The 27,579-nt window shown below is 51.3% G+C and overlaps 1 protein-coding gene and 1 long non-coding RNA gene across 5 annotated transcripts in view; one reads left to right on the forward strand and one right to left on the reverse strand.

Annotated features, from left to right (window-relative positions):
* Positions 1–27,579, reverse strand: part of KCNQ3 (potassium voltage-gated channel subfamily Q member 3) — a 318,119-nt gene that overhangs the window by 34,545 nt on the left and 255,995 nt on the right. The window contains exons 2-8 of the mRNA XM_023248670.2: positions 22,488–22,578; positions 21,010–21,136; positions 16,923–17,095; positions 11,114–11,269; positions 9,795–9,905; positions 8,086–8,181; positions 6,675–6,769 (exon numbers count right to left, since the gene is read on the reverse strand). Coding sequence (XP_023104438.2) covers positions 6,675–6,769; positions 8,086–8,181; positions 9,795–9,905; positions 11,114–11,269; positions 16,923–17,095; positions 21,010–21,136; positions 22,488–22,578 — 849 coding nt within the window. The remainder of the gene's footprint in view (positions 1–6,674; positions 6,770–8,085; positions 8,182–9,794; positions 9,906–11,113; positions 11,270–16,922; positions 17,096–21,009; positions 21,137–22,487; positions 22,579–27,579) is intronic.
* LOC123383247 lies at positions 4,010–11,825 on the forward strand. 4 transcript variants are annotated; one of them, XR_006592804.1, is made up of 5 exons: positions 4,013–4,372; positions 4,709–6,612; positions 7,521–7,623; positions 9,119–10,028; positions 11,207–11,825. It is a non-coding gene; the product is annotated as an uncharacterized LOC123383247 (long non-coding RNA). The 4 variants fall into 4 exon arrangements; XR_006592802.1 differs by having other exon boundaries at positions 4,010–4,372; positions 4,709–7,623; XR_006592803.1 differs by having other exon boundaries at positions 4,010–4,372; positions 7,521–10,028.

Here is a 27,579-nt window from a genome sequence, read left to right on the forward strand (position 1 = left end):
TAATCCTCAAAACAACTCTATGAGGGAAGTGGTATCATCGTTCCCATTTCCCTGCTGACAAAACTAAGGCACGGAGAGGTTAAGAAAGCTGTTCAAGGTCTTACAGTCGCAGAAGTAGGAAGCAGTAGGAAGTAGCAGACTCAGGCTTCCAACCCAGGGGAAGCCCACCGTCCTGACCACGAGGCCACGTGGGGTATGCGCACATTCCAGACTCTGAGCCTTTGCCCAGGCTCTGCCCAGAACTGTATTGCTAATCCTTCAAATTCCAGCCAGAGGGGTCCCTCCTGGAGTTTCTTACCCAAAGCCCCAGGGTCTAGGCTGAATCTCTTTGCACACGGCACTGTGCTCTGATCACACTGTTTTATAATTGCCTGGTAGTCTGTGAGCTGCTTGGAGCAGGCCCTCTGTCGTTTCCAGCCCTGCCATCTGAGCACCCCATACCCTGGCACATGGTAAATGCACAATAAATACTGAATGAGTAAGTGGACTATGGGAGAAATGGGGAGAGAATACGAAGCATCATGGCAGAGAAGCAGAGGGACCAGCCGGGGGGTTTCCAGCTCAGGGCTCAGCTCCCAGGTGGAGTCCCAGGTGGCCTTGGGCGGGTCACTTCCTCTGGGCCCATCTCTCTGCCTGAAGCATGTGCACAGAAAGCGCTCTGCCTTTCTAGAATGCTCTGGATGTCTGACTCTGGAGGTGGGGAGAGCATTGAGAGGAGAAGAAAAGGGTGGGGGTGGGTGGAGGCCAAGAGGTGCGCTGGGGTGCCATGGGGAGCAGTGTTAAAGAGACAGAGCCCCCCCCCCATTTCTTCCTCACTCTCCAAGACAAGGATTCCATGCCGTCTCTATCGTCACACTTCCCACCTCTGGCTTCCCTCCCAGGCTATGAATTTGACTCACTTCTTACTGAGAGAGATCTTCCCCATGTCCCATCACCAGGTCAGCAGCCACATACACCTGGCCCTGCGCCCTGGGCTTTCTTTCTGAGCACACGGATGCAGGTTCACACTCCACTCGTGCCCGTCCTCCACTCGTGCTTCAGAACCCACACCTCTGCCTGCTCTCTCCTCCAGTCCTTCTCCTTCCCCCCATATCCACATTGATCCCTCTCCATTAGACCCTTCCTGTCAAGGAAAATGCCCTGGCCCCACATTACTCTCCAGCTGTCATGTGCACTTCCTGTCCCCACATGCTCATTTCATGTCACTCTTTATTCCCTGTGAGCTGGCTTCAAGGCCCCAACAACCCCCAAACGATAAACATCCAGGGGCCACTTCCCCGTTCGTGTCTCCATCAACCTTGTGACAGGATCAGCACAGTGGACCCCTTTCTGTTGCCGGTTACATCCCCAATGCCAAACACAATACTTGCACTTGGGAGAGGCTCAGTAAAGGCTTGGTGAATGAATGAATGAATGAATGAATGAGATATAGAAATAAAAGATCTGTAACCACATTCCAGACAGGGTGTTTCAGCCCTGTGGTCACTAGCAGTGGCTTCCTATGGGTTCTTAGTGTCTTCGTTTCCTGCTGTAACACCAATACTTCCTTCCGGGCCAGATTCAACCAGAGGAGACTGAACACCTGCTGTAAACCAGGTGCTGTAAAAGGTGCTTCCACACATCCTATTCAATTTGACCTTCGCGACAAGAGTCTTCAGAAATAGGTATTATTGTCCCAGTAACCCTTGTCTCATCTTACTTTTACCCAATTTTCTCCCTGAAAAACTCTGTCTTCCCAGAGATAACAATGGGCTTTGGCATAAGACCTGGGTTCTCCTCTTTACTTACTAGGGGGCGACATTGAGCAAGCTAATGAACCTCACTGTTGCTTTGGATTCTTCACCTATAACATTTTGCACATGAAAATGGAGTTACCTCTTCTTCTGCTCTTCCAGGGCATTCTAAAGACTCAATGAGTTAGCATGTATGAAAGCGGACCCATGTTACTTGGCCAAAGGGAAGGATGACTGGATATGTCCCCCTTCTCCATTGCTAAGCACTCTAGTGATCTTGCCGCTGGTCATAAAAGGAAAAGGTTCTGGTTATACATAAAATTAACTGGGTCTTCTTGGTCAAGAGGCTTCTACATGTGGGGCCTAAGTCTTATCTCCATTTTAGTTCTAATGTCTAATGACAATGTCCAATATGGTAGCCACTGGTCATATCTGACTATTTAAGCTGAAATGAAATAAAATCGAAAATGTAATTCCTCAATTGCATGAGTAACAGACAGAGGCTCAAAAGCCACATCTGGCTAGGGGGACCACATTGGCACAGATGTACCGTAGATAATTCTACCACTGCCTTTAGGGAACCAAATGGTATGCAGGTTCCCTGTCAGTGGAAGGCAACATGTAGGGTTTTTTTTTTTTTTTTTCAAATTTTTAATGTTTATTTATTTGGGGAGGAAGGGAAAGTGCAGAGAGAGGGGGACAGAGGATTCGAAGCTGGCTCCGCTCTGACAGCTGAGAGCCCAATGTGGGGCTCAAACTCTGAACTCACGAACTGTGAGATCATGACCTGAGCCAAAGTCGGACGCTTAACCGACTGCACCACCCAGGTGACTCGACATGTAGTTTCTAATGTCTGCCCTCATCTGTGCTTGCACATAATAATGTACAACCACCATTCCCTAAGGTCCTCCCCGTACCGTCTCAGACTCCCACTGCCTACTTGCACTAAGGAGACACAGTCTTCATGGGCCAATGAATCAGAAGATCTGGGCTTGGACTCATAGCCCTCTGAAGCTCTTTCTAATTCAGAAGCGATGAGTTTATAATTTTAAATAGTAACAGAAAATAAAAACCAAAAAGGCAATACCATCATCCATCAGCGCTAGGCCTAAACAGATATATCCTGCAAATTCACAGAGGACTGCACTGAGCCGGAAACGCTGATATGGCCCCACTCCTAGGCCTGGGCTAAATAACACCATTCTTAACGTTTATTTATTTTTGAGACAGAGAGAGAGCATGAACGGGGGAGGGTCAGAGAGAGGGAGACACAGAATCTGAAACAGGCTCCAGGCTCTGAGCTGTCAGCACAGAGCCCGACGCGGGGCTCGAACCCACGGACTGTGAGATCACGACCCGAGCTGAAGTCAGCTGCCCAACCGACTGAGCCACCCAGGCGCCCCTAAATAACATCATTCTTCCAAGTCTTTCAGTGGAACATAAGATGATGCCACCACCACAGTAAACAGTCGGGCGGTTCCTCAAGAAGTTAAACAGAGGGTTACCAATTCCACTCCCAGGTATAAGCCCAAGAGAATTGAAAACTTACGTCCACACAACAAGTACATCAGCATAATGGCCAAAAAGTGGATACCACCCAAATGTGCGTCACCTGATGAATGGATAAACAAAACAGAGCGCCTGTAATAGAATATTACTCGTCCATACAAAGGAAATCAATTTCTGATACATAGGACAACCTGGATGAGACCTGAAAACATGCTAAGTGAAAGAAACCATACTTAAATGACCACATATTATGAGATTTCATTTTTATAGGAAAAGTCCAGAATAGGTAGAATAGAGACAGACAATAGGCAAGAGCTTGCAGGGGCTGGGGGAAAGGAGGAACGGAGTAACTCCTAATGGGTTTAGGGTTTCTTTCTGGGGCAATAAAATGTTCCGGAATGAGACAGTTGGTGATGAATGCTCAACTTCGTGACTACATTAAAAACCACTAAATTGTTTACTTTCAAGGGGTACTTTTTAGTGTAAGTGAGACCCTCCTACAGCATATGAAACATACCTCAATATGTTTTTAAGGCATAAACAAGAGACAAAAACCTATAGGGGACAGGTGAGGACACACCAATGAATTATCACCTTTACCGCTGAACGTATGGAGGGGGTTGGCGTTCAGGGACGTTTTTTTTCCCAAGGGACTGCCTTGTTGCAGAACGGTTGCTAAGTGACTCTGGTTGGACTTGCTAAGTCTTGCTAGTGACTTTATACTTTTGTCCTTGAAAGAATGAAAGAAAGAAGTGTTCTCTCTCAGTTTAAAAGCCATTCCCCTATCACAGCAGCCCTGCGACACAGCATCTTCCTCCGAGTCTCTGACAGCCAGGACAATGCCTTATTTATAATAAATCAACCCAAAAGAATAGGCCTGTTGCCAAGACCTGGGGCTGCCCAGCAAACAGAAAGCATCTTGGTTCTGAGCTCAGTGTGGTTGCACATCGTCTCCAAGTCCAAGGTCACTCTGTCCTTTACCAGGGAGGCCGCCTGCCCCTGCGAAGGCTCTTGTGACCCAAGAGAAAACTGATGTCATCCCCGACCCAAAACGATGATGGCAAAAACAGAATTTTAGAATCAAAGGAAACCTCAGAGGCCATCACCTGAGCCAAAGGATCTAATGACAGGTAAGAAGATGCAGCCTAGAAACCCAAGCTTCATCGCTGGTTTCTGGAAGCCTTGCTTCTTCCATCCCTTGACTCCTTTGCCAGTCATAACTCCTTGAGATACCCCCCTCTTCTTACTCCCTTTCTGGTCCTCCACCCACTGTCCTTCTGAAGCATCTACCTTGGGCTAGGCCCCGGCTGGCTCTCACCCTGAATCCTGCACTCTTTTGCTCACCGGTCTCCTCGTCTCAAATCCCGAGCCTGTCCAGCCCGCCTCCACACCCTTCCTGTCATCTTCCTGAAACACAGATCTGATCATGCCATCCTTGGGCTCAAGCGGCTTCTCTCTGCCCTCAGGATCAAGTTTAGATTCCTTTGCTGGTCACCTGTGATTGGTGGACTGGATGCCCGGAGTACAAAGCTGCACCTGCCACTATGGCCTCTGCAGGAATGAGACGGAAGGCAAGCAGGGGTCAGCTTTCAGGGCCCTGCAGCTCATGGTCAGGTTTTGGACTTTATTCTCCTTGTCACGGTCATCCATCGGAAGGTTTTATGCAGGGAAACGAGCCAGAAGAACCCAGGTCTCTTGAATTTCTGTAAATCTGTACCACAATCTGGCGATAGGGGTGAGGGGATATGTGAGGCTGGGTTCTGACACTGGTTGCAGGTCCCATGATAGGTGGGTGGGAGGGTGGGATGGGGACCGAGAGGGCCACTTGGCTGTGATCAGGTCGCACTAGAATCCCTGAAACCAAAGGCCTGGGCAGAAACGGGCTTCAGAGCAGGGCCCAGCTCAGGGGTGAGGCTCGGGGTCCCTCCACTCTCCCTCCCAACCAGGAATCCAACAGCAATTCTGCATTCGTTCCACACGCGTAAACTCCCGGCTCAGGACAGCAGCGTCTACACCCTGGAGAAGCACAGTCTGTTTCAGTAGCCCAGGCAGTGAAGAGATCACGGGCTTTGGGGGCTTCTTGACGTGGCAGACATCGGCCAAAATGTCCCAAGCTTCTGAGCCCCAGCTTCGCCCCCCTGTGAGAGGAGCCTGGTGACCCGACCACTCAGCCTGTCGCCGGGAGGAGACCGTGAGCCACTCTGTCGGACTCGCCTTGGGGCATCTGTCCCAGATGCTTTATTAGGAAATGGCTGGAGGCGGGTATAGGACCCGAGCTCCCAGAGCCCTCCACTGATTTTTTTAATGTTTATTTATTTTTGAGAGAGAGGGAGTGTGAACAGAGGAGGGGCAGAGAGAGGGGGGCGGACAGAACACCAGACACAGGCCCTGTGCTGTCAGCACAGAGCCCAACGTGGGCTCAAACTCATGCACTGTGAGATCATGACCTGAGCCGAAGGCAGATGCTCAACCAAGTGAGTCGCCCAGACATCCGCCCTCCACGGATTTTAATGCCTCTTAACATTTGGGATCCTCTGGCCTGCTTCCTAGGCTGCCTGGGAGGGCTGATTGAAGTACGAACTCGGATACCTTGGATGGACTGGATATCTAGTGATTATTAACTTCTCTCTCTTCCTTTTTACAGGTGCTGGCTGTGGGCAACGCTTTTCATCCCCCCCCCCTCCCCCCCGAGGCCTTTAACTTAATCTACCGCCTCTAAGAACACAAAACGACATCTCCGGGTCATTGGAGGATTCCTCCTGCTGCTTCTTCCGCCTGCCTGTTCCCAGCATCTAGAACGGTCTATGGGTGTACAGGCCATGGCCAGGCAGGGGAAGCATCCAGAACTGTGAGCGAGGCCCACTGCCCGGGCTTCCCACTTCCTCAGACCCCGGCCCTGCTCAAACAATGATCGAACCTTCTCTTCTCAGCCCCTCCACACTGTCCAGTTGGTAACCACCGGTGGCACACTGGGGCCACCTGGGAAGCTTTAAAATTACTGATGTTGGGGGGCCCTGGGTGGCTCAGTCAGTTAAGCATCCGACTTCAGCTCAGGTCATGATGTCACGGTTTGTGAGTTCGAGCCCTGCATCAGGCTCTCTGCTATCAATGCAGAGCCCGGAGCCTGCTTCAGATCCTCTCTCTCCCTCTCCCTCTGCCCCTCGCACTCTCTCTTTCTCTCTCTCAAAAATAAATACACATTAAGAAGGTACTGATCCCTGGACTCCACTCTTGGCATTTCTGATCAAATAGCCTGGGGTGTGGCCCGTGAACTGGGGGAGTTTTTTGAGCTCCCAGGTGATTCGAATGTGTGGCACAGTCTGGGAACCCAGCCCTGTTCTCCAAGAAACTACGGAGCCCACAGGCGCAGGTACAGACCCACGGCGGGGATGGTCAGTCACACCCTGAGCGTTCAGATAGGCGGTCACTTGCCTGAAGAACGGAAAAGAGACGACTGATTCATAGAACCTCCACGTTGCCACGAGATCAATCCTGTTTGGGTTGGTAGCGTAATACCTCCAGGCAGCCTGAGGAGGAGAAGGGAGGGGCTGGAATGACCGGACAGCACTGAAACACTCACACAGAATCCCACAGGATTAAAACATTTGTGAAGCCCCTGACTCTTAAGAGTTGAAATACGCCATTGAGGTAATATCCAGAGAAGCCAGGCTTCCTGGCTTTTGGTAGCTCCTTGGGGAAGAAAACCTTCCCTGACCTGCCATCTTGGAGTCATAACTGGGGCCATCGGGGTGTGGAGAAATGCAAAGGAAGGAGAGGAGGGGGCTGGGCATAAAATCCCCAGAAGGAGCAGGGTTCACTCTGGCTGCAAGGCTCCCTGAGACTTCTCAAACAGGTAGGAGGGTGCACACTATCTTTGTGCCACTTTGGGTGCAAGAGACGGGCTGGGAGATGAGGTTTTGATTCGAATATACTAGAACTTCAGGAATACCATGATGGTTTGGGGCTTGAGGGGGTAACGGAACAGACCCTTAGCGACTGGGACTGGCCTGGACTCTTCACTACATAGAATAACATCGTGTACCATCTGGTGTCAGACCCACAGACCTGCAGAGACCATCCGTACACGAGGGTACACCGTAACACAGGTTCATGGTAGGCACACGTTCGGTCCCACGTAGCTGTAGTCGGGGGACTCCACCCTCCTCTTCTCTGTGCTCCCAACAACCCACAACACCATGAAGCAGAATCTCCCTCTGAGGTTTAAGCGGGAACACGTCTACCCTTCTCCCCACCTCTCACTGTTCTCCCCACATCCAGCCCACAGGGCAGGAGTGATGGATCTGGCAGGCGTCCAACATCCACTGGTGCATGATGGTCTACTGGGCAGGACCAACGGCCCGCTGTCCCATACTGGGCACACGTAAGGCATCTCTTTCTGTCTTGGCTCACGGGTTCTCCCTCACTGGCAGATGTGAGGGGCCACATTTCCTTGTAGCTGATGAGCTAAGTCCTTGGACTCTAGGTCTGCTCTTCCCTGTGGGTCCCTAGGTCAGGAGAGGGGTGGGAAGTAGGAGGAGGAGAAGCCTAGTATGGACCCAGAGTCAAATTTTCCAATACGGTTAGTAAAACAGCTGATGCCTTGGTCCCTCTCCGAGTCCCATGTCTCTTTCTCGCTCGTCTTCAAACGTGGATGGGAGAACGTTGGGACTGTCACGTTGGTGCCACACAGACAGGACACCCACAGCTGCCCACAAGCAAGCACGGTCCTGGGCTCTGTCCCCAGTCCCAGGCACGCCCACTGTGGTGCAAGCACACACAGCCCCCCGGCCCTCCCACAGACATGAGTTCAGTCCCGACCCGGCTTATCCCCAGGAGGACAGACCTGAATGAGTTCAGCGGCCGGCTTCCTTCTTTTCTCAAAGTGCTTCTGCCGGTGCTGCTCCTGTACCTTGAGTGCCAGCCCCGACCCCAGGATGCCCTGGAGGGAGAAGTCAGGCCCGGGTCAGCCCTGCTGGCCTCTCTGGGGGGCCCACCCCCACTCCCAGGGCCACAAAGACCCCCTTCTTCTCTGCCAGGGAGTAGGTTTTGGGTTAAGTGGAATCTCGGTGTCAGGAAGGCCTGGCTTCAGTTCCAGACTCTGCCGCTTTCTAGTGGTGAGATCCCTGGGCAAGTCACTTATCTACTGCACCTTGGCGTCCTGTACCGGGAAGTGGGCTAATAGTACCTTCCTCATAATTTTGTTACGGAAAAAGTGAAATCATGTATCGGAGCTGTTTAGTAAGAAGAAATATGACACAGAACAGATGCCCAGTAAATGTTGAGTGGAATTTAAAAATATTTTAGCCGCTTGGGGCGCCTGGGGGGCTTGGTCAGTTAAGCATCTGCCTTTGGCTCAGGTCATGACCTCATGGTTTGTGGATTAGAGCCCCGAAATGGGCTCTGAGCTAATAGCAGGGAGCCTGCTTTGGATTCTCTGTCTCCCTCTCTTTCTGCCCCTCCCCCCGTTGTGCTCACTCGTTCTCTCTCTCTCTCTCCACAATAAGTAAATGTTAAAGAAATAATAAAAATATTTTAGTGCTGGAATTGTCCCTTAAGACTTCTACCGGAAGTTCCCAGAATTGTGACCTGTTCTGGTGTCCAGGTCGGCCTCACACGTGGATTACATGGATAGAAGCCACGCCCTTTTCAAGTTAGAGGAGACCATGTGGCACCCCCACAGCCCCCAACCTATTCTAGATGAGGAGACTGAGATTCACGAAGGTCATATGCCCAAGGTCAGAGAGCTTAGGAAAAACAGACAAGGTAGGGCTACCGTGGAGGACAAGCATCGCTAAAGAGGAAGGCTGGGAGATGAACCAGGGTGGGGGGTGGGGAGGTGAGGAAGGGCGATTTTTCCCTAAGAAGTTTCTTTCCAGCCTCACGATTAAGAGACAGAACCCACAACCCAAGAGCCTTGTGACTGCGGAAACTTGACTAACCTAATTGGGCCTCAGTTTTCTCATCTGGAAAATGGCAACAGACACCGCACCAAACTCACGATGTTGTCATGAAGATTAAATGACATGACGTAGGTAAAGCATTTGGCACGATTCCAGCACAGGGTAAGTCCGACAAGTGCTTTCTAGGACTGTTGCTACTGTTACGCTCATGGGTGCCGGGCTTTGGTGGGTTATTCTATCATGGGTCAAGACTCACTCTGGCGGGAAATGCATTGTTTTTACATAAGCCAGGACATGAAATGACAGGACAAGGGAAGGGAGCTCACATTGACGAAGGACCTGCCACGTGCAAGGTGCTGGGGAAAACGTGGGTGGGAGATACAATCTCAGCCCCCAGGGAGCTCACAGTCTGCGGTTGGGGAGGGGAGGAGGCAGCATGGGGTCAGAGATGCCTTTGCAGAGTCAGGCCCAGAGGAGGGAGGGACTCACTGAGCTTAGAGAAGGCAGCCTGGGGACTGGACTTGGAACAGCCGGGTGCGTGGACTTGAGGGGGTCTAAGGGGCTAGCGTCCGCCTGGGAGGTTCAGCTGGGGCCGGGTGGGCGGTGGAGGGGTCCTGCGTGTCACTCTAGGGTAAACATCGAAGGTACTTACCGCTGGAAGGGCAAAAAAGGAGACGCCGATTAAGGAAAAGGTGGCTGCAATCAGGCGGCCCTCCCACGTTTTGGGCGTCTTGTCTCCGTAGCCAATGGTGGCCAGTGTGATCTGAAGAGAGAAGTCAGACATGAGCCTTCGCGGGGAGAGGGGAAGTCAGCTGAGCTCCACCTGTTGTCCTTTTGTGCTGCCTGGGGATGTTTCCCCCATGGGAGACCAGGTACCAAGTGCCAAGTAAGTACGTGGGAGCCTGGAGACCACACCTGTTTCTAAGTTACGGATTTCCTACCTATAGTCGATCAGCCAACAAACATTTCAAATAATTGCAAACGCGTGCATGTGCATTCTTGGCATATTTACATATGTGTGATTTTGTGTATGGCCATGTTTCCCAATGTATGCGTGCCTATGAGTGCGTTTATACATATCGTGTATGTGTGCACTTGTCTGTGCCGATGGGTGTTGTATAGTCCTGGGTGTGTTGACAAGTGTAGTTGACTGTGCACACATACTTACGAATATGGAGAATGGGAAAGCAGAGAGGTTAAGCGTGTGGCCTCTGGAGCCCGACTGCCTGAGTTTAAATCCCAGGTTCCACCACTAACTGGCTCAGGGATCTGTCTTGGCTTCATTACATACTTAACCGCTTCATGCCTCAATTTCCCCATTTTATTTTAATTTCTTTTTAATCTTTATTTTTGAGAGGAAGGGGAGGGGTAGAGAGAGAGTCACACACACAGAATCCAACGCAGGCTCCAGGCTCTGAACGGTCAGCACGGAGCCCGACGTGAGGCTTGAATCCACAAACCGCGAGCTCATGACTTGAGCCGAAGCAGGACGCTTAACCGACTGAGCCACCCAGTCGCCCCCTCAGTTTCCCCACTTAAAAAAAGGGACTCAAAATAGAAATTGTGTTTAAAATACGTTAATACAAGGAAGGACTTTAGAGCAATGCTCTGGAGCAAACTAAGCCTTCGGAAACTGCTGGTGTTCGTAACGCGTGTCCCTGGTGGGTACGGGGCTGTGGGTCTCGAGGTGCGTTTGAAGGTCTGAGTGCACGTGTGTGCACCTGCCACTGCGTCTGTTTGCACATGCACGGCTCAGCGGATAACAGCCTACAACTAATGAAGCAAGGTCCCTGGGTGATGATGGGCGCTGACTATTCCCATCACTTGTAAGCACTAAGGAAAAGCCCATTCCAAGTGCGCACACCTGTGCGTGCACGCGGCTGCCACCTAGGAGCACACCCATGCCGCGCCCTCCACCTCTCTGTCTCTAACAGTCAGTCCCCATGGGGGGCCTTCAAGACGGTGACTCACCAGGCCCCACCAGAGGGCATCTGCATAGGTCTCGAATTCCTCCTTCATCTCTTCTCCCTGTGCATCCACCTCGGGCACGTCTTTCTCAACCAGGTAGACAAGAAATGAAGAAAGGATGAGCGTCAGGAACCCAATGTACCAGGCGGTGATGAGCTCCTGGGAGAGCAAGCAGTGGACAAGGGTGGTGGTCACTGAGAAGTCTCTGGATGCGTGCTGGAGGCAGATACACTGGAGGTGGAGTCCGGGCTTACGAACATTGTGACTGTGGGCGGGTTACGTGCCTCCCTGAGCCTCACCTCCCGTCACCATGAAAGGGGATCAGTAATATGGTCATTCTTTCCTTTTTCTTTCTTTCTGTTTTTAAATTTGAGTATAGTTGACACATTGCATTAGTTTCAGGTGTGCAACATAGTGATTCCGCAAGGTTACACATTACGTTATGCTCGTCCCAAGTGTAGCTATCATCTGTCCCGCTATAGCTCTATTACAATGTCATCGGCCATATTCCTTATGCTGTCTTTTATTCCTGTGACTTATTCATTCCATCACTGGAAGCCTGTATCTTCCACTCCCCTTGACCCGTTTTGTCCAACCCTCTACCTCCTTCCCTCTGGCAACCATCACTTTGTTCTCTGTATTTTTTTTTAATGTTTATTTATTTATTTTTGAGAGAAAGAGAGACAGAAAGAGAGAGAACGCACGTGTGTGAGCAGGGGAGGGGCAGAGTGGGGAGGGGGAGAGAGAGAATCCTAAGCAGGCTCCGAGCCACCAGTGCAGAACCCGATGCAGGGCTTGAACCCACAAATGGTGAGATCATGACCTAAGCCAAAATCAAGAGTCAGATGCTTAACTGACTGAGCCACCCAGGAGCCTCTGCTCTCTGTATTTAAAGGTCTGATTCTGGTTTTTGCTTAACTCATTTGTTAGTTGTTATTTTATTTATTTGTTAGAATTTAAAAAAATTAAGTTTTAGTTAACATATGGTGCAATATTGGTTTTAGGAGTAGAATTCAGTGATTCATCACTTCCATACAACACCCAGTGCTCATCCCAACAAGTGCCCTCCTTAATCCCCATCACCCATCTAGCCCATCTCCCACCCACCTCCCTCCATCAACCCTCAGTTTGTTCTCTATCATTAAGAGTCTCTTAGGGTTTGTTTCCCTCTCTTCTCTACCCCCCCTCCCATACGTTCATCTGTTTTGTTTCTTAAATTCCACACGAGTGAAATCATACGGTATTTGTCTTTCTCTGACTTATTTCGCTTAGTGGAATACATTCTAGTTCCGTCCATGTTGTTCCAAATGGCAAGATTTCATTCTTTTTTGATGGCTCAGTAATAGTCCATTGTATATATATACCACATCTTCTTTATCCATTCATCAGTCGATGGACATTTGGGCTCTCTTCGTTGAGATTTTTTTTTTTTTTTTAAAAAAAAATCTTTTTTAGATTCCACTTACGAGTGGAATCGTATGGTAGTTGTCTTTCTGCCGACTTGTTTCACTTAGCATGATATCCATTAGGTCCATCCATGTTCTCACAAATGGCAGGATCTCGTCCTTTTTTATGGCTAATATTCCATTGTGTATATACACCATATTTTCCTCATCCCTTTGTCTATTGATAGATACTTAGGTTGCTTCCATGTCTTGGCTACTATAAATAATGCTGCAATAAACATAGAAGTGCATATATCTTTTTGAATTGGTGTTTTGTTTTCTTTGGGTAAATACCCAATAGTGGAATTATTCGGTCATAGGATATTTCTGGTTTCAATTTTTTTGAGGATCCTTCCTACTGTTTTCCACAGCAGCTGCACCAAGTTGCATTCCCACCAACAGTGCGCGAGGGTTCCCTTTTCTCCACACCCTCGCCAACACTTGTTGTTTCTTGTCTTTGTGGTAATAATATGGCCCTTCCTTCCATCATTAACAGAATGAGTGTATAGCTCCAGGAGGAGAGGAAGAGTTCTGTCTTCAGGGATCCTCAATATCACAGCTCCCGAGACTTCACAGGGACGTAGGGAGGCAGGAAAAACTGACAGCTGCCTCTGAGACAAGGCCCAGGACTCAGGAGACTTGATTCCGGGCAGACCGTCTCAGATCCAAGATAAAGCTGGGCGCTACTGGGAAATCAACAGCAGGGGTCGCTAGCGTGGCATAGGGAACCCAGCCCTGCCACTGATTTCCTGTGTGATCCTGGCAAATTATCCCCCTCCCCAGCTTTCGTTTCTTTATTTTCGAAACGGAAGTACCAGATCACAGTTCCTCAAAGTGACACGTGTACTCCTCATGGAAGGAAGACAGGCAGTTTTTATGTTAAAGAGTCACTTACTGATTTAAACTATATTAAAAATTAGCATAAATTAAAATGACCATAAAACCCATTATCTCGTGGATATTATCACATGATAGACTAGGACGGAGGAGTGAATGCACAAAAGTGAGTTGATTAAGAGAAAAATGCTAAGAAACAGTAAGGCCGGTGCAGGGATATGGCAAAGATCGGCCACTCACCAAAGTTTCGAATACCCTGACCCAGAGGATCCCTAAGCCTCTTTCGATTTCTCTCATTCTATCCCGATTTCAAAGGTCAGCACGGTAGGTTGGGCAGAAGAAAGTCAAGGTTATTGGCAAACACAGCCTGAAGATTAGGTCTGACGCCCCTGCTACGTCTTCCCGGGGAACAAAGTGGGTCATATCCATATGCCCCATCTCTCTGACCTTCTGGGTTCGTAGGTCTCGCTGAGAGGGGTGCTTCGTGCCGCTGCTCACACTGGTCTCACTGCCCACACTGCCCTTCCCCATGAAGAGCAGTGGGTCATCTTGAGATTCCCGTCACCTCCATGATGCAAGTTTCCCGAACGTTCACTTGCTCAAGGAGACGGAGCTCATCTGTGGTTCCCAAGTAGACTTCTCCAAATCCGTAACACTTATTCTGCTCCCTGCTTAGGTATGGCTTCCCCCACAGCATCACATGCACCGTGCCCTTTGGTGAGTTCACTTTACAGCCCAGAGAGGTTTCAATGGTGCAGGCAACCCAGCTAGCCGGCCATTCCCTTTGGTGACTGTCGGCCCTGCCGGGCAGGTTCAAGAAGAGAAAGGTGAACTGGATGGTCCTTCCCCAGTGACTGTCTGGGCACGAGCTTCTCGCCTCGTTGAGCACGGCTCTCGTGTTCCTGTGTTGTCATACCCTCCGGCCCCCAAGTGCGAGTCAGAAGTTTCATCTGGTGCTTAGCTGGGGAAACTGCGGTCTGTTATGAGCGCACAGGAAAATTGGTTTTGTTGGATTATTAAGAAGTAGCATAATGGGCACTGAAAAGGAGTGAAAATGTGTCCCAGTTCTGTGCTTTGCAGTCATTCAGAAGGCTCTTCAAGGTAATTCTGACTTTTCACGATTTTTTGCTGGTCACGGCCTGTGGCTGCCCCCCGCCCCCCATCCTCTGTCCACAGACTCCTGCCCGTGCCTGAGCCACCCTGCGATCAGACTGGGACTGGGGGACTAGGGTGGAGCCCATGGGGGGGGGGAGTGCCGGCAGCAGCTTCCTGCCTGTTCCTGAAGTCCACTGCGCAGGGGGCTCCAGGCTCACGTCAGACCCCACGTGAGTGAGAAGACAGCGGCATTTTTGCGCGAAGTCGCAGAAACTCCGGGCTTCTTTGTCCCGGCGGCACAGCCTGGCCTATCCTAACCTTGAAATCCTCACCCCGTGCAACACGGGCCTCCACTCTGTGTTGCCGACACCCAGAGGAGCGAGTCGTGGGACCCGGCCCGGAGGACAGAGGTTTTGAATGAGTGGATGAAGAGAAGAATTGACAAGGGCTCCTTCACCAGGCTTAGAGTGGGGAGTAAGGTTAATAAATGGGGAAGCGGGGCTGGAATCCTGACATGTGCTCACTGCCTAAACGCACCGCCTGACCCGGAAGTGAATGGCGGCCCAGCAGCCATGCTGCGGCCTAGGAACAGCACAATGCTAAGAGCGGGGACGTGTCGGGGGCGGAATGGCACGTAGGGCTTGACAAGCAGTTTCTTTTTCTGCCTTTGGTCTCCCGCCACGGAGATGTCATTTTGTCTTGAAGTTCGGCCCACCTGACCTCAGTTGTGGGGTCTGGTGGTGGCGTGGATCTGTCTCTTCCCAGGAACTCCATGGGAAATATGCAACAGTCTTCTTTTCCAATCCGAGGGAACACAGGACAGGAATCGAAACCAGCCATTTTCAGCCCTGATGTCTGCCGGAGCCGTGAATCAGCTCAGCTCCATGGCTACAAGGTTAGGTATTGCTAGCGTGTCCCCTGACAAGAGAGTAAAAGGTCAGGTGGAGGACAGAAACCTCGAAAGAAAGCGCAGACCTCACCGAGTCTGGGGGCAGAGGGAACAGAGACAGAATAAAACATGTATGGCTTCATGAGGTGAAGGGCTCCAGGTGTTTCTACCTTTGTATTTCATTTTATTTCTATATTTATTTGTGTTGTTTGTGAAGAAAAACGTATTTGGAATAATAAATGAGCACCTACTATTATCTAGGCGCTGAAATGTATCTTTTCTCGCACGAGCAGCTAGGATTCTCATTTCAACTGCTGAGGAAGCTCGTAAAAACAGCATGTTCTAAATCTTTTCACCGTTTGAGGTGAGTGCATTATCATTCTCATTTTATACTTAAAAAAATTATTTATTTATTTATTTTAAAGTTTATTTATTTTGAGAGAGAGAAAGAAAGAAAGAGAATGTGGGTGGGGGAAGCACAGATTGGGGGGGGAGGGAGGGAGGGAGGGAGGGAGAGAGGGGGGGAGAGAGAGAGAGAGAGAGAGAGAGAGAGAGAGAGAGAGAGAGAGAATACCAAGCAGGCTCTGCCCTGTCAACATGGAGCCTGACGTGGGGCTTGATCTCATAACCTATGAGATCATGACCTGAACCGAAATCAAGAGCCAGACGCTTAGTCAACTGAGCTACCCAGGTGCCCCCTTCTTCTTCTTCTTCTTTTAAAAATTTATTTATTTATTTTGAGAGAGAGAGAGAGTGACATAGGGGCAGAGAGAGAGAAGAAGAGAATCTCAACCAGGCTCTGCTTGGTGCAGAGCCCAAAGTGGGGCTCAAACCCACGAACTGTGAGATCATGACCTGAGCTGAAATCGATACTCAGAAGCTTAGCTGACTGAGCCACCCAGGTACCCCCTTTTTATTTTTAAGTAAGCTCCACACCCAGCACACAGCCCAACATAGAGTCCAACAGGGAGCCCGAAGCCGGGGGAGGGGAGGGGACTCGAACTCACAACCCGGAGATCAAGACCTGAGCTGAGATCAAGATCCAGCTGCTCAAGGCACTGAGCCACCGAGGCGCCCCATCCTCATTTTATAAACGCAGGAACCAAGACCCAGGAGGTTACAGAAAACCCCCAGTCACGCCAACAGAGTTGGGACTCCCCCCAGTCTGTGGGCGCCCTGAACCTTTCCCTCCCATCCCCTGCTGCCTGGCGCTGTCTCATTTCACCCCCTTGACGACCGGGAGGCAGAGCTATCCTCATCTTCCCTTTAGAAATGAGGAACCCGAGGCTCAAGGAGAGTTGAGCGCCTCGGCCACAGGGTGGAGCGGGAGAGGGCTTGAACCCGGATGTGCCTGCTTCTGCTGCTGTTGGCACCCCTGCTGGTGCTTCTCTTCCTCCTCCTCCTCCCCCTCCTCCCCTCCTCACCGGTGGTGGCACCGCGACCGCCCTGGGGGGGGGGGGGACACCGTGCGGGAGGGGAAGCCCCGCAAGGCACCACTGGTGGGCGAGAGGCCCGCGCGGTCTGGCGGCTTCTCCGCGCCACTTACTTTGCTGTGGGCGCAGATGGCGGAGCCCAGGAGCTTCCACGTGCCGCCCCTGCGGTCCATGCGGAGCATGCGCAGGATCTGCAGGAAGCGCAGGCTGCGCAGCGAGGTGGCCAGCACATTGCCCTGGTTTCCCACGGCAACCACCGGCACGGAGGCGATCAGCACGAAGATGTCTGGCAGCGGGGACAGAGGGGGGGCGGGGAGGGGGAGAAGGAAAAGAAGGTCAGGCCAAGGCAGTGGAGCCGTCGCAGCCACTGGCTGCCTGCAGCCCCACACGTGCCGGGCATCGCTGGGCGAAACCGTGACACCAGTCGCACGTGGTAGGCAGGCTTAGTCTCCTGTGGCAGATGGAGAAACGGGAAGTGAGCGCGCGCGCCTTCCCAAGCCGAGCGGGGGACTGGGGGCAGGACTGTCAGAGCCTTTACTCTCAATCCCAGGGAAGCGGTTCCCCAAGGGTACCCCCCCCCCGACCCCGGTCCCCAGAGGAGGGGGTCAAGGCTGCCCCGGTTGTGGAGGTGAAGCCTGAAGCTCAGACGCTGTTGAAGGCAGGTTTCCCCTAAAAGCGGCACCAAATCCAGGCCTTGGCCGTGGGTGACGTGTGGGGAGATAATCTCCCAGGAGGCACAAGGGAGGGGAGAGGGGAGAGGGAGCCAGGGAAGGAGAAAGGCAAGGTGAGATGGGTGTGAGCAGGCTCTGTTCTGCAGGCGGAACACCTCCCAAGGTTGTCGCCCTGGAAGATGGGAGCTGGGACTTCGGTCTGGGGGCTCCTGCCCCCTGCTGGTGGAGGGTCACCCCTGGGGTGGTGAATGTCCCCACACTTCTGAGCTGTGCCACCTGGTGGGCTCCCTCGGCTTCAAGGGAAGGCCCTGGTGTAGATTGTGGTAAAACGTGAGGTCCACCCATGAATTGCGATGCTGGTGACTGAGAGCAGAGAGGCAGAGGAGACTGGGGGCGAGGGAGGCAATACCCATGCCGACCATCTCCCTACCCCACTGCAGAGGCCAGCAGGTAAAAAGGACCCCATAGCCAAGTCAATTCGGGGAAAAAAAAAATCCATTAAGAAGGTTTTGCTGCTTTAGGACTTCCAGGAACCATCAATATGCGAGTATGCACGGTGGCTCTCAGTTATACAAATGAAGTACAGTCTTTCCCCAAAGATTTCGACCATGGGACTGTTGTTTTGCAAGAGCATCGGGTTCTAAGGAACACACTGGAAGCAATGTTTATCCACTGGGTAAAGTCCAAGCTCCTGAAAACCCTGTGGCCTGGCCCTTAAGAGCCTTCCAGAAGCAGGTGCGATTTGCTGAGCACACAGCGCTCTCTCACACCTCCATACCTTTGTCTGTGTTGGTCTCTTGGCTCGGAACAGGTCCCTCAATTCACACCTGGCTACGTTTGCCATATCAAAGTGTTGCCTAAATGCGCTTAACTTTTGGGAAAAACTTGGTGTCAAACATCTGGATGCCAATATGTCTGTATCCTTGGCTAGGCTTCTCAGTTTATCTGTGTGAAGTTATCCACTTACAATGTGTGTAGAAAGCAAAACACAACAGAACCTGGATGCGTGGCAAATGTGAGCCAGGCCTATGATGCGCAGAGCGAATGGAAGATTCTGGCCCGGTTGGATCCATTCACACCCGAAATGGCAGGGTCTGAAGCTGCCTCGAATATGGAAGCCATGATGTTCACTGATGGGACACGCACTCTCATGTCCAACACGTAGAGAAAAGCAACATTACCCACAAGAGCCATGTTATGGGAGAAGTCGAGATGAGGAGAGCAGAAAACACAGGCACCCCAGAAAGGAAGCCAGCAAGATGGGGATGCTGGGGGTGGGGGCTCGGCTCTCCAGGGGAGGCTGGCAGGTGCAGTGTTATTAGGAGCTCGGTCAAATCAGCCCCTCTTAGAATCGTGAAGACTCCTCCATGGGGAGTGCGCTTGTCCTGGAAGGGTCCAGGCTCCACACAACACTAGGATGTTCTCCAAATGGGTAGGAACCCCTGAGTTTGGGCACAAAGTCACTTCCCCTACCTCCTGCCAACACACACACACGTACGCGCATGCGCGCGCGCACACACACACACACACACACACACACACACACACACACACACGACTTCTGGTCACCACTTACATAGATCTCTCCAAAGAAGAAAAAGAAGTCAGCTTAACACTTTGCAAAAGACTTGAAAGGAAGGTAAAAAAAAAAAAAAAAAAGGGAAGGCAAGCTGGGGTTGCTATGGTCTGAATGTCTGTGTCCTCCCCAAATTCATATGCTGAGATCCTGCCCCCCAGTGAGATGGTCTTAGGAGGTGGGGCCCCTGGGCAGTGATGAGGTTATGAGGGTGGAACCCTCATAAGTGGGATTAGTGCCCTGATAAAAGAGCTTCCTGAGAGCTCCCCACCCTTTCCACGGTGTGAGGACACAGCACGGAGACCAAGAAGAAGTGGACAGCCTGGGACCCAGAAGAGGGACTCGCCCAGAGCCCGGCACCCTGATCTTGGACTTCGGCCTCCAGGACCATGAGAAAGACATGTCTCTTGTTCATAAGCCCCCAGTCTGGGGCGTTGTTCTAGCTGCCTGAATGGACAAAGACAGAGGCAGACAGGGGAGGAGGCCAAAGAAAGAAAGGTTAAAAAAAGTACGAAAAAAAAAATCAGTAACTGCAAAGTTCTCCAAAGTCGTGTGCACGAGCGTGCGCACACACGCGTACACCCACGTGCCCTCTCCTTGCATTAAAAGTTCCGAGTCAGAAACAAAACCCTCAGGGATGCAACCTCAGCAGCAGACGGGCAGAAGGAAGAGCAGTTTCAGTCGTGGTCAGGGCGGTGCCACCAGCTGTGGCCGCCAGGCAGCTCACCCTTGGCTGCGTGGACAGAAGTGTGGCACCTAGGACCGAAGAGGGGTCCAGCTCCTCTTCCCTGGGCTGGCCATCCATACCCAAAGGGCTGTGTTCAGTCCTGGGGGTTGCTTTTTAAAAGGGCGGTGAGCATGCTCGGAGAAGAGGTGATGATTCCAAGAACACGTGATACCAGGTGTAGCTCAAGCCACGAAGCACATTTTTCCACTGCTGGAGTGGAGACGAGGAACACAATGACGGAACTCAATTATCTGAAGACAGTCAGAAGACTTAAGGTGGCATAAATACCTTGGAAGGTGGTGAGCGCCCCGGGACTGGAGGTATGCAAGTAGGTGACCACTTGAAGGCTGCTGTAAAGGGGGCGGGAGCATCCGGTGGGGGGGGGGGGTGGTGGCACGTTGGACTTAGTGCCTTTGGAGGGCCTTCCGAGCCCTGGCGTTCTGTGACCTAGGAATTTGAGACTCCTCCTCCTCCCCGACCCTGTCGCTATATGATTTTAGTAGGATCTCCAGTTGGGAACATATGGGTCCATGCTGCACCAACAGGGGTAAACGAAAGTGACCACCTTCTCCGTTGTCAAAGCGCCTGCACCCAGAGGGAAAGGTGTCAGTGACATCTCCCCAAAGCAACTTTTGGGTCAAGGCCCAGCAACATGGTAGGGAGGGAGGGCACAGGTGTTAGATTCTTCCAGACCTGGGTGCCAGGATGGAATCTGCTGCTTACTACCTGTTGTGACTGGAAAACGACTCAGCACCGTGAACCTCGGCTTCCCCCTCTGCAAAATGGGCATAACGTGGACCTACAGAAGGAGTTCTCAACCGGCAGTGGCGTCACCCCTCCCCCGCCCACTAAAGCCAGTCTGGAAGGCTGCGGGCAGTTTGGGTTGTCACAGTGACTGGGGGCTACCGAGTTTCGCGACTGGGGATGCCCAACATCCTATAATGAGCTGCTCCTTCACAGCCCCAATGCCAAGAGCGGCCCCCACCCCGACCCGTTGAGAATCCCTGCCCTGTTGAGCCGTTAGGGCAAGCCGCGGAGGAAGGAATTCGGCATCCGGACACTGGAGCAGCTCTTCCCCATCGAGGTAGGGTCGGAGGCTCTGCTGGCTTCCAGAATGCCACGTGATTTCCCAGGAGAACAGCGGCTGCTTAAAATTCCCTCAGGGAAATGGTGCACCCAAAGCAGGGGACCAGGGCCACATGTGACTGGGGGGGGTCAGGGCTTACCCAGCATGCACAGGGGCTTCCTGGCAAACTTCAGTCTTCCTCGCCAGCCTTTGTATCGGCAGCAACATCCGGCAGCCCAGATCCTCAAAGCAAACTCGGCTCCAAAGATGAAAATAGCAAATGTTTCCTGCGTTAAGAACATATGGAGAGACACTGATCGACCGGGACCCAGTTGTCTGGAAGGAGCGATTTCTGTTCCGAGGTTCTGAAGAACAGGATTTCTGTTGTTGCCATTTTGGTGGTGGGCGGGGGAGGAGAGCACGTTAGCACCTCCATTCGGTTTGGGACAGCTCCCGTGGCCACTCTCACGTGCTAACTGTCCCTAATATCAGCCTTGCAAAGTGACCCCTTGCTTTCCTCTCTCTGTTTTGGTTCCAACGGATCATTTTTTTCAAAGTCTCTTTTCTCGTACTACCAGCTCCTGAAGGGCAGTTACACTGAAGACAGAAGTATCAGTCTACTAATCTCACCCAGTGCCTGGCCCCTGGCATTGCTAATCATGGCCCACGGTTACGAAGCGCGGCTCCTGGGCCAGGCACCGCCTCAAGTGTCCTCTACCATTATCCTCATTTTACGTTTTGAGAAACCAAGGAGTAAACACATTTCTCCAGACTAGGAAGTGGCAAAGAAGGACTCCTGGACTGGCACTGAGGCTCAGAGCCCACGGGCATAAGCATCATGCTGTGCTCTCTCCCTGGACCCAGGGCCTCCTCCTTCCTTCCCGCCTCCCTTGTTGATCAGACACAGACACCTTTGCCCCCCTCTCTTTGGTGGCCTCCTGGGACCCTTGGGGAGTTGTCGCTCCGTGATAATCCCCGAAACTTAGCTCCTGGAGCTAGATGGCTTCCCAGGATGCACCTGCTAAGGTCTCAGCGTGAGACGGTGTGGACTAAAATCACCTTAGAAGGAATTTGCTGAACCTGGTGTCACGAATGACATGCTCAGTGCAAGGCGAAGGTTCTGCCATTTTGTGGACCTTAACTGGGGGGCTGGCATCCCTTTCCTGTGCAGATGGTGAACACAGAGAGAAACAGACAGAGGGCCCGGGCGGGGTGGGGAGGACGTGGAGACTTTAATGCACAAATGGGATTTGGTACTTGGCCTTGAAGGGAGTCAGAGATCCTCAGCGTTCAAGGAGAAAAAGCAGAGGCAGGTTGTAAAACAGAGCATGTGTTTATGTTAGCTTTCAGAAGGTTAGGAAGCTACGGTTTGTAACACAACTAATGTTTGGTTTTTGCTTTGACCTTGTTTGTGCCCTCTCATCTCCGGGATAACAAATGTCATTCCCCTCCACCTGTACCCGTGGCAGACCTGACCAACTGACCCCGGCATTGCTTTCTCTTGGGCCTGGACTTGGTCACAGGCTCCAGGAAGCCAACACCAGTGGTGCCCCAGGGCAGCCCCCTTGCCCTTCACTGTGAAAGTCCGACCAGAGGTGTCTGCCCCGGAACAGCACCATGGCAGGTGCGTGATCTCACCAGTAATAGCAGCCAGTCTCCCGAAACAGTCTCGTACTCCCTGAACGTGGTCAGCACGGCCAGAATCAAGCATCCCAGGACAATCAGGAACCTGGAGGGGAGGAAGGAGGAAACATCTAGTCCTGGCTTGCTCCAGAGGAAGGTGTCAGACAGGATGAAGCTATGACTTCCCTCAGACGTTGGCATGCGCTTTTTCTGTCATCCCCCTTAACCTCACAGCAAACCTGGGTGGCAGGTAGGAATTATCATTCAGTGAAAGAAAACAGATCTGAGAAAGTGTAAGCAGTGTGTTCAGCTCTACTTTACCAGCTGGTTAGTGGAACCAGTTGCGGGGGGGGGGGGGCGGGGGGGGTGCTGCAGAATTTTTCAGACCAAGTTACCACAAAGCTTTGGCAAAGCAACAGGAATATAAATGAATTAATAATGTCTCTTGAACATATAGGACAATGGTTTTCAAATCTACGAAACATTCTTAGTATAAACAAGTGATAAATTCGTTTCAAAGATTGATAAATTCAGCAAGCGCCTCCATGATCATGTCTTAGTATTATTCTTTTTACAGACCATAGTTACTAAAGGAAACAACCTCTCTCATTTGGGGACCTTCAGAATTGTTTTTGAAATTACAGTGTTCTTCCTAATGGAAAAAAGAGGAGCCACCCCAGTGAACGATGCAGAATGCTGGTCCTGGAAAAGTCACAGAGAGGTCATCTTGTTCATGCGCCTGCCTCAGGCAGGAGCACACTGCAAATAATCCTTTGAAATTATCATCTACATGAATTCAGTGGTGGGGAGGGTGGGGAGAGGGAGAATGTGTGTGCATGTGTGTGCATGCTTCATTGTTTCAGCAAAGAAAAATGGCTCTCCCTCCCCCTTGGTGGAGACTCTCTGGCTCAGTGCTCAGCACCAGGTTGCTTAGGGTCCATGGGTGAGGCTTGGTCCTTCCACTCTATTCGACTCTGCTGGGTTCCCATCCACGCTTTGGTGGCTTGCTTGTGTATGTGGGTACCCACTTGTGCATTCATTCACTCATTCATTCATTCATTCATTCAATATTTATATGGTAGTCACTGGGGACACAGAGCTAGGCTTCATAGGCTTATGATGAATAAGCTGGATCTGTCCTCCTGAGCCCACAGTCCGGCCAATCAGAAAGCCGTCTCATGCCACCATGGAAAGGACCACGACGTTGGGAGGTTTGGAGACATCTGCTCCTGGCCTTGGCTGGGGACCCGAGTCCTGGCTCTGACCCTTGGTGACCCGGATCACATTTTCTGATCAATTAGCCTGGTGATCAGCAGATCTGAATCGATATTTCCAAGCTTTCCAGGAACCTAAACAAGATTTTTCAACTCCGTCCTGCGTTTGGTCGCTTTATTTCAAACTTACGGTTCCGGACCCATGCCTGGAATCTGCCTACCCTGAATCCCAAATCTTCTCCGGTGGTGATGATGACGGTAACAACATCAGCCCCCACACCACCTGTTAGTGATCACCTACCACTGGCCACTGTCAGCGGCCTTCCTCACAGCCACCTCCCAAGGTAGACATGAACTCCCACTTGAGAGATGAAGAAACTCATCAGAAGGATTCATTACCATCTGGATAATCGTGTTGCCAGTAAAATGACCACAGAGTTTGGAGTTCAAAGACACGGGTTCAAAGGGAAGCTCTGCACTTTCTCTGCGATCTTGAGTAGCTCACTGACCTGGGGAACCTCGGTGATCACATTCAGAGGATGGGAATAACAGATCAGCCTAGAGATCCTGCTGCTGTGAGGGCCACAGGAGACAGTGGATGGGGAGTTATCTGCTCAACTGTACAGGATCACGCAAATGAGGCCTGGTGCTCTCCCGTTCACGCAGTCGTCACTGGCTGGTTCCCCAGCAGGCCCTGGGGCACGTGGTCTTGGATGATGCTGCAAATCCACACTCTGGTTCTCTCAAGGCTTTATTTGATTCACTCACAGGCTCTGGAGATAAGCCCTAGGTTAGAATCCCCTTCCTCCTTTATGTGGTGTCATCTTAGGCAAGTTACACAACTTCTCAGCGTCTGGGTTTCCTCATCGATAAAATGAACCCAATAAAGGTGCCCACGTCCTCAACTGTTCAATGAGATAATCCACGTCAGGTGCCTGGAAGAGTGTCTTTGTTAAATGTTAGCTATTATTTTTATGGTGATTTAACATCAATGTATCGAGTGTCTCTTCTGTCCCAGGCACAGCACTGGTTTTAAAGATACAAACATGCATAAAACCTAGCCCTCCTTTTCAAGGACCTCCCAGTGCAGCGGGGAAACAGAGGACAAACAGTTATAGAGGTTATGATCTGGGTGTCCACCACATGCTTCGGGAGCACAAGACCGAAAGCATCCAAGAGGTGGTGGCCAAGGGGTTGGGAGTATATCTGAGGCTTAGCTAGAGTTGGCTGCATGTCCCAATTTATCCAGGACATTGCCTATTTTAGGTGTGTCGACCCGGAGCATGCCCCCCCCCCCGCCCCGAGGCATCAGGAACAACATGGGCATGTGCAGAGTGCAAATGTTCATGGACACAGAACCCAGTGCAATCTTCTCCTTGAGCAAGAGATGTGGGCCTTTGGTGATCTGACCTTGCTGTCCTCGTAGCCTTATCTTTAGCTGCTTCCCCACTCCCAGGCTAGCTATCCTGAATGAGAGCGTTTCCTCAAACTCCCTCAGTGTATGTGTGCCGGTCTCGATGCTCTTCTTCTGTGCCCATCCCCCCCCCCCAGCACCCTTTCATGCCCCTGCCGACGTCTTGGTAGCACCAGTCACGCCTTGCCTCTGGAGGCTTCTGTGCCTTCAGCTGCTCTCTGCATGTTCCCCTGTGTGGCCTCTCCCCTGGGGTCCCAGAGCACCCTACTGCATTTCTATTCCAGGACTGAGCATAAGCCATTATCATTTTGCAATCATTTGTTTTCATTGTATATGAAATAAAACATATTAAATTAACTATGTCGTGCTGAGTTTGAGGTTCAAGTGGAAATATCCAGCAGGCTGATCAAAATTCAAGCCTAAAGCTCAGGGGAAAGGTTGAGGGTGGAAACCTAGGTTCCTTTCAGCTCTTACAGCCTGTGGTTTTAGAGCCAGCAAAGGGGATCCTTTGGCCTTAACCCGCCGCGGAAAGGCAACGTCAGCCTGACTCCCATCTGCAGGGAGTGTGCAGACCCAGGCTGTAGCCAGCAGGGGGCAGCAAACACCAAGCATTTTCTCAGACCTCAAGGAATTCAAAGCACCTGCAACTTCAGGAAATTACTTTCTGAGATTGGAGAACAACCATTGATAAAGCTAAGAGCATCAAGAAGCCCACCTTAATCGGGGAAGGGGAAGATGCTCTTCGGTATTTCACACTTTCCAACTTACTCTTAAGATATGCACTTGATTTCAGACACGCAGACCCAATTACCAGTCTCACCATGGAAACCAGATGTCTGTGGTCAGGCACCGTCTTCCCTCCTACTGTTCTGGCTCTCTCACTCCCCCACATCTCACCGATGACTCTTTTACTTCCTCTGTCACTTTTAAAAGTGTGTTATTTTAATTCCAGTGTCTCTAACTCACAGTGTGGTATTAATTTCAGGTGTGCAATAATATAGTGATTCAACACTTCCCTACATCGTCTGGTGCTCGTCATGACGAGTGTGGCCCTTAATCCCCTTCCCCCATTCCCCCACCCACCTCCCCTCTGGCAACCAGCAGTCTGTTCTCAAGAGTCTATTTTTTGTTGTTGTTTGTCTCTCTTTCCCCCCTTTGTTTGTTTTGTTTCTTAAACCCACACATGAGTGACATCATATGGTATTTGTCTTTTTCTGACTGATTTATTTCACTTAGCATAACATCCTCTAGCTCTATCGATGTTGTTGCAAATGGCAAAATCTCATTCTTTTTTATGGCTGAATAATATTCCATCACAGGTGCGCGCGCGCGCACACACACACACACACACACACACACACACACACACACACCACATCTTTATCCATTTGTGTACTGATGGACACTTGGGCTGTTTACCTATCTTGGCTATTATAAATAATGCTGCAATAAACACAGGGGTGCATGTATCCCTCTGAATTAGTGGTTTTGTATTTTGGGGGTAACTACCCAGCAGTGTGATTGCTGGATCATATGGTAGTTCTATGTTTAATTAAAAAAATTTTTTTAAGTGTTTATTTACTTTTGAGAGAGAGAAGACACACACAGCATGAGTCGGGGAGGGGCAGAGAGAGAGAGGGAGACACAGAATCTGAGGCAGGCTCCAGGCTGTCAGCACAGAGCCCAACACTCGGCTCGAACTCACAAACCTCGAGATCACGACCTGAGCTGAAGTCAGACGCTTAACCAACTGAGCCACCCAGGGGCCCCTCAGTTTAATTCTTTGAGGAACCTCCACACTGGTTCCCACAGTGGCTGCACCAGGTTGCATTCCCACCAACAGTGCGCAAACCTTCTTTTTTTCCCCATATCTTTGCCAACACTTGTTGCTTCTTGTGTGTGTGTGTGTGTGTGTGTGTGCGTGTGTGTGTGTGTGTGTTTGCGACTCTTGTACTGTCAATATTAGCCACGCCACTGACATCCCTGCTCCGCAGCTGTGCCTGTCTCCTTTACCCGACTTTCCCCTGACTTCTCCTCTCCCCTCTCCCTCCTCCCTCCGGCCCACACTCTCCCTCCTCCCAGGGCCGGCAAGTCAGGCCAGGGCTTGTGGCCGATGTCTGGGAGAGAGCCAACAGCGTCCTCCTGTCTGCGGGGTCCGGCTGTCCTGGCCAGCAAGGCTGGTCATGATCAAGGGTCTCAGACATGCCCTTAAATCAGACACCACCTCCTACATGCTTCCCCCCGAATCCTCTGCATCTTCCAGCCAAGCTGGGCTTGCAGAGGATGGGAGGGCGGCTGCTTTGCTCCTGCGTGTGCTGTGTCAAGCATAAGGTCCAGAGATTCCGGTCCAGGCCCCTTAATACCAAACCTCGGTTGGGCCGCAGGGCAAGAGAAAGCGACTGAGGACCCACAGTGGCACCCGGCTTTCCTGCGCCCTCTTCTCAGCCAGGCCTGGCCTCCCTCACAGGAACAAAGCTGG

Source organism: Felis catus, chromosome F2, assembly GCF_018350175.1.
Source record: "Felis catus isolate Fca126 chromosome F2, F.catus_Fca126_mat1.0, whole genome shotgun sequence".
NCBI lineage: Eukaryota > Metazoa > Chordata > Mammalia > Carnivora > Felidae > Felis > Felis catus.